The sequence below is a fragment of the Glycine max genome, chromosome 18 (assembly GCF_000004515.6).
Source record: "Glycine max cultivar Williams 82 chromosome 18, Glycine_max_v4.0, whole genome shotgun sequence".
NCBI classification, from domain to species: domain Eukaryota; kingdom Viridiplantae; phylum Streptophyta; class Magnoliopsida; order Fabales; family Fabaceae; genus Glycine; species Glycine max.
The window spans coordinates 22,960,944-22,972,701 of record NC_038254.2 but is presented as its reverse complement, the minus strand read 5'-3'; the positions used below and the strand labels follow the sequence as shown (position 1 = coordinate 22,972,701).

The following is an 11,758-nucleotide window of genomic DNA, read 5'->3' as shown; positions in this document are numbered from 1 at the left end:
AAAACCCTAGAGGCACAACGATGGCCTCTATGGTATTTCTCGTCGTAGGTGAAGCAGAGACCGCACTCCCGACGAGAGGCGATTTCTTCTGGGGAGAGGCGCTTCAACGGTGGTGGAGCCTGATGGCCCGACAAAGGCAACAAGGGTGGAAGGGTTCCGGTTCTGGGGGGCAGTGCTGGAGTGGCGGTACGACTGTCACGGGTGGGGCGCGTGACCTGGGTTGATGATGGACATCGAGAAGCTTTTCTTCTTGCAAACGTGCCAAGCCCGCGGCCTGGGTTAACGTCGGCGGTTGGTGCGCTTATACCTCTCTCTTTATCTCCGATGTCGGTCTGGAGAACAAAACAGCTCAGGAGGAACGGCGGAGGTAAGCCAACAATTCGATTAGCGAGGTCTTCAAAGTTGGAGAGGTATTATGCCACTGAACTTCTTTACGTAAGCTTGAATAATGCCCTTGTTGGATCTTCGTACTATGATGGTGCGAATCGTGTTTGTAGGGCCCGCAGGAACACCGACCACGACGTAAATTGGCCATTTCCAGTCATCCACTGGAACCAAGTGAGTGCACGTCCTTCCATGTAGAAGGAAGCTATGGTAAGCCTCTCATTCTCAGGAGTGCCATGGTACTCGAAAAACTGATTTATTTTAAAAATCCAGCCAAGGGGTTTTGTACCATCAAATCGAGGTACTTCTAATTTCATGCGATGGTGGTTTACAGGTACAGGCGAAGATGGTGATGAAGTGGATGAAGGTGATGGAGACATGATGGGGGTGACTCTGTTAAGGAGATCATTAATTTTCTGAGTCAGGGTATTCATGGATTCACCCAGGGTAAGCTGATTGTTGGATAGTCGAAGAAGAATCTCATCGAGCTTGTCGAAGGAGGCCATGGAGGGAGTCAAACAACCAGAGCACCAAAATGTTAAGCAGAAAACTGGATTCGAGGCTAGTACCTCCAGAAAGGTAAGGAATAGGAAGAAGAGGAGGAAAGCTTGGATATTTTCATATATGTAATTGAATTACAAATTGCTTTATTTATACTAGTTTCCTTGCTAATAGCTTGTCATTTTGTGCCAAGAAAAATCCCTATGCAATCATTGGATAATCAAATTTTGATTACACTGTCCCCCCAATACCCAACAATTACAAATGATTAGCAATATGGTGCACTTTAGGCATTTTAGGTCAGCTTCCTCCCCCTGATACTGCATTAGACGCAGTCACTGAGGTAAGAGGACCTTGTGATGGTCCTCTTTGTCTTAATTGCTATTTGTACCCTTTTGTTCTGCTTTTGTACCTTTGTTTGTATGTCTTTGTTGCCTCTACAAGTTGTTTCTTTTTCCTTCGTATCAATTTGTTTTGTATATTTCAGAGTAGTTATTCCAGAATGCATCAAATTAATCTGGAAAGCCTATTCTTGATTTCCTGTTTCAGATTACAATTTTGTTTGTTTGTTTAATTCCAGATTAGAGATAATACGAAATGTAAAAGCATCGTTCCAGATTATTTAATCCCTATCATAATATATTACAGAAGCATGATGCCAAAAACCTGATATGTACTTACTTTGTCTCTCCGTTTCTTCAGTCTTTAGTCCTAAGACTATTTGACGGCTGATATTTACCTATAATTGGAGCAGGTGGTCGTTGCAATTAAAATTAGAGGCGGTGCTCAAACATTTATTATATATAGTATATACTAGCAGAAAGTAGTAGGATGCAAGTAGTTTTGGATGCAGTTTCTGAATAAGGAGCTCGAGTATGTAGGGGACAAGGGTGAGAAGTTATAAAATAAAAAAAAGGGTGATTTTTGAATTTTGAAAAAGAAGGAGGTGCAAAGGGGATTTTTATGGTGCCATAAGTAACATCTTTGGATGATTTGCACTATAATAAACCCACTTGAGTTGATTTCATGCGCACAAACTCATGCTCTTGCTTGTTTAAAAGCTTTTAGCACATGTTCATATATAGACACGTGGGAGCCTTTATTTCACGGATAATTTTTTTAATTTTGAAAATATTATTTTTGGGAATAAAATATAGGAATATTGTTGACATATATATTGTATAAAATGTGTTTGATTAACAATTAAAAATGTTCGGTAATTTATATGTCCTGCAATAATTAAAACATGTGTTTGTTTGATCTTCTTTCCTATGAATAATATAATGATTACTTAAATATCCTTATTGTTAAAGTTTGTTAAAAATATACAAATGTGTTTAAAGTAACTACAAATGTAACAATACATTATACACACGAAAAGCTCCAAAAAATAGTATTCAAAAAAGTCACTCAACCCATCACCGTCCCAGGATTATATTTTACCCAAAAAAACGTACATGAAGGAAAGCATTGGCAGTACACTACTACAAAAAGCGGATTCAACATCGGTGTGTTAACATCGGTTGTTAAAAAAATCGATGTTAACATATGCGCGGTGGCATAATTGTGAAAAACCGATGTTAACGAAGTTCATTAACATCGGTTATTGGAGAACCGATGTTAACATTTATTAGTAACATCGATTTTTAAATAACCGATGTTAACATATGTTTATTAACATCGGGTTTTTAGAAAACCGATGTTAACGTTTGTTATGTTAACATCGGTTTTCTCCAGAAAACCAATGTTAACCTTAACATCATTTTGTTAACATTGGGTTTTTTTAAAATCCGATGTTGAAGTTATATTTTAAAAAATATGGTGAGCCCTAAGAAGCTGGCACTCTGTGTCTTCTTCTCCATCTAAGCTTCCGCGCTGTCTTCTTCTTCTAATCTCCGTCTAGCAAAACCGTCCCTGTGTGCATCTGAGCATCGTGTTCGTCGCACTCGAGCATCGTCACAAGTCTCTGCTTCTTCTCCTTCGCCACCATACCTAGGTATGTTTCGTCTCCTTCGCGTTGTCTTGTCCTTCTCTCTGTCTTCTTCTCCATCTAAGCTTTCTTGCTCTCTTTGTTCTCCATCTACCTTGAAGCTGTATGTTCTCCATCTGACCATCATTTTGTCTTAGGTCGAGCATCGTGTTCGTCACACTCGAGCATCGTCAGAAGTCTGTGCTTCTTCTCCTTCGCCACCTCACGTAGGTATGTTTGGTCTAATCCTGTATAAATATTTGATTGCATTCATGTATCGCACACTTAGTGAACTAAACATGGCTAGGGTTTCTCATATTTAACTCGAGCATCGTGACAACTTTGTGCTTCTTCTCCTTAGTGAAGTTTCCCTTACCCTTATTGTGTTCTTCTAACAGTTTAAGAGTTAACGCCTATTATTGGAGTTTAACAGTTTCCCTTACCCTTATTGTGTTCTTGTAACAGTTTAAGAGTTTAAGAGTTAACGCCTCCTAGTTCCTAAAACCTTCCTTAAGATTAGAGGACCATTGGTTAAAATGAAGAGTAAAATCCTTGTCCATTGCTTTGATCCACGACCATTTTTTTTAACCGCCAAGAATAAATATATTAATAGATAAGAGTACCAGGGGTACTACATGAAACACAGGAGAAGAAACTCCTGAAAGGATACAAAAAACATGACCCCCTCGTGAGGAAACCCACAAACCCCTCCCTACAAAGCAAACTTAAACAAAAACTAAGGACATTGCTGAGGACCAGTGGTGAAAAGGAGCACAGAAATTCTTTTCCCACCCCTTGAGCCAAGTCCAAGTGAGGAAAATAGAATTATCTATCAACTTATGAATATCAAACGCCTGATTGTGAAACACCAAGTCATTTCTGGATTGCCAGATTGACTTTGTAGCAGCCAACCACCAAGTCTTCCTTCTTCTAGTAATATTCTTTCCTCCAGTTGTAGTTGAGGTGTGAAGAAAATTAGCCATGGGACTATTATGTAGAATTGTGCCTTCCTTAACCCAAGTGAAGAATTCCCACCACAGTGGCAGCACTTTATCGCAAGTGAAGAACAAATAGGATGCAGTTTCGGGTTGAGTTTGACATAGAGGGCATAGGTCATTGTCAAGCTGGATTTGTCTCCTAGAAAGATTATCCTTAGTAGGGAGTCTATCCCAGAGCAGCCTCCAAGCAAAAGACAGAACCTTAGGGGGGACTTTAAGATCCCAAAGTTGGTGAAAACCCGAATCTTGATCTTCCAAAAGTTGCTCTGCTTTAATGAGGTTGTAGGCTGATTTAGTAGAGAAGATGCCATTAGGTTCAGCTCCCCACAGCCAGGTATCTTTCAGGGTACCACAAATTCTGATAGCAGCAATAGTCTCTAAGAAAGTTGATGCTACCCCCATCTCGCTATCAAATAGATTACGTCTCCAAGAGAAATTCCATTCCCACCCATGCTCAGAAAAGTACCCCATGTCTTCAACAGAATGCAATCTTTGGGAAGAGATTTGGTATAATTCTGAGAATCGTTCTTTAAACGGTACCCCACCATCAGCCCAAGGCAGCTAGAGAGAGAGAAAAAATAGAGAAATAGAATGATAGTAAGGGAGAAGTTCATTTATGTTCCAAATTTCAGTGACATGATTGATTCATTGATTAAATTCCAAGCAGCATGGCTAAAAGCTTTTGAGTTCTGCCCTTAATTGTTTTTTATTCTTCTGTATTTTATACTTGTTTTTTCTATAGTTCATTTCATCATCATTGTAACTATAGCTTCCCATTATAAAATAGCTTAGACAATCTAGGTCTTCTGCTTCTGAACCTTTTATTTATCCTTGAAGTAGTTTAATTTTTTTTATTTGTGTTCTAATAGTGAAGAGTGAAGAGTGAAGACTGAAGTTGTTCTGTCAGACTCGTTGATTTTCCTTTCATTTCGACGGAAGCCTAAGCAATACACTGCCACTGAATTGCCAGTAAGAAAAATTGGTCATGAAACACACACACACACACACACACACACACAAACCCTAATGACACACACACACACACACACGTATGATAGAAACACACAGACACACACTGATGACACACACACACACACACGTATGATAGAAACACACAGACACAAGTTTGATAACAAATTTGTTGAATTATACATGCAGAAATTTGTTCAGTTCTGACTTGTTAGCTGTGACAAGGTAGCTGGCCTCTTCATAAGGTACTTATCTAAGTTTAACTTAAATTCTACTGCAGTGGTGATGACCTACTAATATTAGTGAAAACAAATTTGCCTACTGTACCTTAGTTAATTTGTTCACAGTTGTAAAAAATGAATTGATTTTAACTTGAGTTATTCGTATTTTAAGTTTTCAAATATGCTTGCATGATTGTTTTTTTTTTTTGCACTGCAAAAATCTGAAGATGGAAGTCTGTCTCCATTCCATTTAACCAACACCAAGTGTGGAATAGATACTACCTTATGCACCACTTTTTTAGGAATTTTGAAGAATGACAGTAGGTAGATAGGAAGGGCTGTTAGGAATATCCTGCCTCCCATAGAGAGACATCTCTGCTTCCATTTGGCTACCTTAGATTCAAACTTGCTGATGACATGCTGCCAAACATCCCAGCTTTTAGAGGTGGACCCTACTGGAATTCCAAGGTAAGAAAAAGGAAATTCCAGCTGGCCACAATTAAGGTAGCTAGTTGCTTCCCTGCACCAGTCCAAAGATTTACCCAAGCACCCAAATTGGCTTTTAGCATAGTTAATCTTGAGTCCTGAAACCAACTCGAAAATTCTGAGGATAGATTTCATGACTCTAACATTAACTGTAGTTGCAGTTCCAAAAAACAGTGTATCATCTGCATACTGCAAGATGTTAATCTCCTCCTTTTGCCTCCCCACTTTATAGCTGCTGAAAAGGTTTTTGGAGACAGTTGTCCTCATCAAACCAGTGAGTCCCTTAGCTGCTATATTAAATAGGAAAGGTGCAAGGGGATCTCCTTGCCTCAGTCCCCTCTCAGGCACAAATTCTCTAGTAGTGCTGCCATTGATCAAAATTGATATAGTTGCACTAGAAAGGCATCCATGGATCCATTTTCCCCATCTTTCACAAAATCCCATCCTCATCATCATATAGTTTAGGAATCCCTAAGAAACTGAGTCATAAGCTTTTTCAAAGTCAAGTTTGAAAACCATGCAGGGGTTATTTTTGAATTTAGCTTCAGCTAAGACCTCATTAGCTATCATTACACCATGGAGGATATGTCTATCTTTGAGGAAAGCAATTTGCACAGAACTGTATCTTTCAAGTGACTTTGGATAAGGTAAGCACTAATCTCATCCAAGAAAGCCACAGCTACTCCCTCCTCATGTTCAAATAGGTGTCTCCTCCATTTCAAATCCCATCTCCAAATATTCTGGTAGAAGCTACCCATGGTTGAAATAAGATCGTTCTGCTACTTACTAATGATGAAGAGCTGAGGGTATTTGTGATCCAGATTGCAGCCCTCTCCCAGCCAATTGTCTTTCCAAAATCGAATTTTATCCCCACAACCTGCCTTCCACACCAGATTTTGATGAATAATCTTGAAGTCATTGTGCTGATATATCTTCCTAAGATCTCTCCACCAATGGGAGTCCCAGCAATGGACTCTGCCATTCTGCAAGGCTGGCCATCCCCCATACTTTGAATTTATAACCCTGACCCAGAACTGATTCTGCTTAGAATGTAATTCCCAAATCCATCTTCCCATGAGAGCAGCATTAAATTTGATCAGATTTTTGATTCCCAAACCGCCTTCCTTCTTGTGAAGACAAATTTCATCCCATTTGACCCAAGGAATCTTCTTTTGATCATGCCCCCCACCCCACATAAAATTCCTTTGCAGAGAAACCAGTCTATCAGCTATTCTTTGGGGTAACTTAAAGAAGGATAATAGATAGATTGGTAAAGCGTTCAAAACAGAATTTATCAGATTAACCCCGCCAGCCATAGATAAGCTTTTCTGGTTCCATTTAGTGAGTTTAGCTTCAAATTTGCTGATCAAAGGCTCCCATACCACCTGATTTGAGGATCTGACCCCAATGGGGATGCCCAAGTAGTGGAAGGGAATCCCCATCTGCCTACAGTTCAGAAAGTGAGCAGCTTCTTGAGACCAGTTAACATAATCTCCAAAAATTCTGAATTGACTCTTAGCATAGTTGATTTTCAGACCAGAGGCCATCTCAAAGCCTCTAAGCATTGCCTTCAAAACAATAACATTTTCCAAGGAAGCTTGACCAATGAAAACAGTATCATCAGCGTATTGGAGAATATTAATAGGCTCTTTTTGTTTTCCAACCAAGTAGCTACGGTACAGATTTTTTACAATGGCCTGTCTCATCATTCCAATGAGACCTTCCCCCACTAAGTTAAACAACAAAGGGGCTAGAGGGTCCCCTTGTCTCAGACCTCGAGTAGGAGCGAATTCTTTAGTCGGACTACCATTAACTAAAATGGAAATAGATGCTGATTGAAGGCAGGCAGCAATCCATTGTCTCCATTTAGTACAGAATCCTAGTCTTGACAGCATGTAGGCCAAGAAAGACCAAGATACTGAATCATAGGCCTTTTCAAAATCCACTTTAAAGACCATAACTGGCTGCTTTGTCTTCATAGCTTCCTCCACCACCTCATTAAGGATCAGAATTCCATGAAGGATATGTCTATCCTTTATGAAGGCTGATTGCCTTTCATCAACAATACCCGAAATAACGGTCCTCAACCTGTTTGCCAAAAGCTTGGATATGACTTTGTACATGCAGCCGATGAGAGAAATAGGCCTGTAGTCATTTAAGGATTGAGGATGATTTGATTTAGGGATAAGGGCCATGAAGGAAGCATTGCTGCCTCTAGGAAAGCTTCCATGGCAGTGGAACTCATCCACAAATCTCCTGAATTCAGGTCTCAGAATCTTCCAAAAAGCCTTAATAAAGTTGAAATTAAAACCATCGGGACCCGGGCATCTATCACCACCACAACTCCAAAAACAGCATCTTTAATCTCTTGATCAGAAAAAGGGGCAATGAGTCCCTCTCTTTGATTCTGATCAATGGAGTGGAAGAAAACCCCATCAAGGGTGGGTCTGAAACTCTTATCTTCAGAAAATCTATGAAGGAAGAAATTAAAAGCTTGATTCTTAATTCGATCAGGCTGTTGAACCCAATTCCCATCAATGAAGAGACCCTGAAGAGCATTATAGTTTCTTCTGACATTTATAGCTTTGTGAAAATAAGCTGTATTACTATCACCTTCCTTAATCCATTTATCTCTAGATTTTTGTCTCAGCAGGGATTCATAAGCATTTGAAACCTCCCACAGCTCTTGTTGCAGTAATTTCTTGACTTTGACCTCCTCTTGAGATAAAACTCTATCACCAGCTGTAGTTTCCAAGTCATTAAGCTTCTGTCTCAAATTCTGGATTCGACTAACATTGATATCAGCAATATCTTTACTCCATTGTTTGATGGTATTTTAAAGATTTCTCAGCTTGTTTTTAAGGACAATGCCCCCCCATCCACCCTGCTGATCCTTAGACCAAGACTCCTGCACCAGCTTTTGATATCCTTTTTGGTTGAGCCACAAGTCCAGCACCCTAAAGGGCTTAGGGCCCCAATCAACCAGTTTAGTTTTCAAAATTACAGGGCAATGGTCAGAGTAATCTCTGTGGAGAACATGCTGGGATGAGTCAGGCCATAGGGCTAGCCATTGATCTGACACAAGGAATCTGTCAAGTCTGCTCTTGACAGAACCTAGGAGTGATTATAAAATAGAAAAACTAAGATGAATTTAATTGAAATTACTGCTTTGTTATCATTCTTGATGGATTTTCTAGCATTCATGAGTATTGACTTTGGTTTAATGGCTTCCATTTCTTACTATATGATTAAATCCTGCTCTGATATTGGATGACCATTGGTAGAAATGAATACCAAAATCTTCTCCAAATGTGTCAGCCATGTCCATGACCATTGGTTTTTTTTTTTTCAGGTTATCATAGACTACTTTTAATTGACATTGTTGTTGAAGGTCGTTCGGGTTATAGCAACTCCAGGTACGTACATAGGAACTAGCATGTATATACTGCTGTTTCATTTAAAATATTATATAGTGGTGTTTGCTTTAAAATGTTATATACTAGTGTTTGATGTAAAATGTTGCATACTGGTTTCAATGAATGAGGAATTGAGTCCCTTAGGAAATGAATTTTTTTTTTTTGGAAGGCATAAAATATATATATTATTAAAATGATCAAAGCAGTACAAGTGGTACTGGAATAAAAGAAATACAAGCACCTCTGGTGCTGGCCTCCAAAAAACCCCAAGCTAGTTAGAGCAACCCACCAAAAAATCAGAAGATTCCTGTGATGCCATATAATGCTAGTTAGAGCAACCCACCAAGCACTCCATGTACTCTGATTTGTGTTTGTCCCAAACCCAACACAAAATTGAACAAAATGATTTAATGGGGAGGCTGGAAGGGGTCCTACAGCCTTGATCCATCCCATTGATTCCCACCACATATTTATTGTCCTTTTACAATTAAAGAAGAGATGCCCCACTTCCTCCTGCCCTTGGCCACAGAGTGGGCAACCAGCATCTTGAATATCCACATGTCTCCTTAACAGATTCCCTTTGGTGGGGAGCCTGTCTTTAAGAAGTCTCCAAATGAAAACTGCTGCCCTTGGGGGTATATTCAGATTCCAAATTAGTTTAGAAAACCTGTCTTGTGAACCAGAATCATTTAGCTTCAGCATTAGGCTATAAGCTGACTTGGTGGAGTACACACCGTTAGGTTCAGCTTTCCACATCATAATGTCCTTCACATTTCTCTGAATACATATAGATGTAATGTCTTCCATAAAGCTCACAGCCAAGTCATGTTCATGATCAAAAACATTTCTCCTCCACTGCAAATCCCATCTCCAATTGTCCTGGGAGAAATTACCCATCATTGAAATGAGGTTGTGTTGCTGACTGCTTATCATGAAAAGTTGGTTGTATTGCTGTTTAAGAGTGCATTCGCCTACCCATCTGTCATGCCAGAAATCAATTTTGTCACCACAACCTATCTTCCAAACCATGTTTTGATGAAAAATGTTGTGCTGAGACTGGTGGTAAATCTTCCTCAGATCCTTCCACCAATTGGAAAATCCCCTTTTATCTCTTCGAAGCTGGAACTCCTTCCATCCACCATATTTGGAGTTAATAATTCTGGCCCATAGCTGCTTTTGTTCAGAAGCTAGGGCCCATTTCCATTTTCCCAGTTGGGATACCCAAATAATAGAAAGGGGTTTCTATTTGTCTGCAGTTCAAAAGTTGGGCTGCCTCATTTGCCCAGTTGACCATCCCTCCAATAATCCCAAACTGACTTTTGGCATAGTTGATCTTTAATCCAGAAGCCAATTCAAAACCTCGCAGCAAAGCCTTCAAAACTAGAACATTCTCCCAAAGAGCCTCTCCCTCAAAAGCCGTGTCGTCAGCATATTGCAAAATATTAGTGGGCTCCTTATTCTTCCCAACCAAGTAGCTTCTATATATATATTTTTTTGGAAGGCAAAATTAGATATATATTAATATATGTAAAAACAGTACAAGTGGTACTGGATATAGGAAATACAAGGCACCATTGGTGCTGCCCTCCAAAAAGCTCAAGCTACCCCGCCTGAAAAGGTTATCCCATACAGGTTTAACCAAAGGAATCCGAGATGTTGGAAGACCAATGGTTAAAACTGATGTTGTAACCTTTTTGTCTAGCCTTTAACCAAGACCATATTGAGAACATAGCATCTTCCATGACCTTCTGCTGCTCGAAAGGTTTGTTCTGGAATATGAGGAAGTTCCTATGCTTCCATATAGTACTTGTCAACGCAACCCACCATCCACAGCAAGTACTATGATTTCTCTCAGCTCCAAAACCATCACAAAACTGAAGAAAATGGTCCACTGGAGAGACTGATAGAGGTCCCATAGCCTGAATCCAGCTCATGGACTCCCACCAAAGCCCTAGTATCTTCTTGCAATTGAAAAATAGATGCCCCACCTCCTCTTGCCCATCACCACATAAAGGACAAGCAGTATCCTGAATGTTCACCCCTCTCCTTGAAAGATTAGCTCTAGTGGGGAGTCTGCCACTTAAAAGCTTCCGAGTGAAAACTGCATGCTTTGGAGGGATTTTCATATTCCAAAGTAACTGTGATGTTCTCCTATCCAAGGCTGGTGAAGAAGGAGTTATCAGTAGATTATAGGCAGACTTAGTGGTATACACCCCACTAGGATCAGCTTTCCATAACATAACATCTTTAACATATCTCTGAATGTACATGGAATTGATCTCCTCCATAAAATTCACAGCTTGATCACTCTCATAATCAAACAGATTCCTCCGCCACTTGAGATTCCAACTCCACCTGTCTTGGTCAAAAGTCCCCATCATAGAAATGAGATCATCTTGCTGTTCATTGATGAGAAACAGCTGATTGTATTTCTGTTGGAGAGTAAAATCCTCCCCTATCCACTTGTCTTTCCAGAAATAAACTTTATCCCCACAACCCACCTTCCATCTCATGCAATGCTGAAAAATGCTCTGCCCATCATAATGATACAACTTTCTTAGATCCATCCACCAACCAGAATGTCTTCCTTGAGTCCGAGCAGACTGCAAGGCCTCCCAACCTCCATACTTAGAATTGATAATCCTAACCCAAAGCTGTTGGTGATCAGAAGCTAAGGCCTAAATCCATTTGCCCAACAAAGCTGTATTAAATTTTGCTATGTCTTTTATCCCTAGGCCCCCCTCACAATTGGGAAGACAGACGATGTCCCATTTCACCCAAGGAATTTTTTTATTATCTTGGTCTCCTCCCCAC

The 11,758-nt window shown here is 39.9% G+C and overlaps 1 protein-coding gene across 1 annotated transcript; it reads right to left on the bottom strand.

Annotated features, from left to right (window-relative positions):
- Positions 1 to 3,579: 3,579 nt before the first annotated feature.
- LOC102660367 (uncharacterized) lies at positions 3,580 to 5,972 on the bottom strand. Its single transcript, XM_006603271.2, has 2 exons — positions 5,325 to 5,972; positions 3,580 to 4,413 (listed from the first exon to the last, which is right to left on the bottom strand). The coding sequence occupies exons 1-2, from the start codon at positions 5,970 to 5,972 to the stop codon at positions 3,580 to 3,582; spliced, it is 1,482 nt and encodes a 493-aa protein (XP_006603334.2).
- Between the last annotated feature and the right edge of the window lie 5,786 nt (positions 5,973 to 11,758).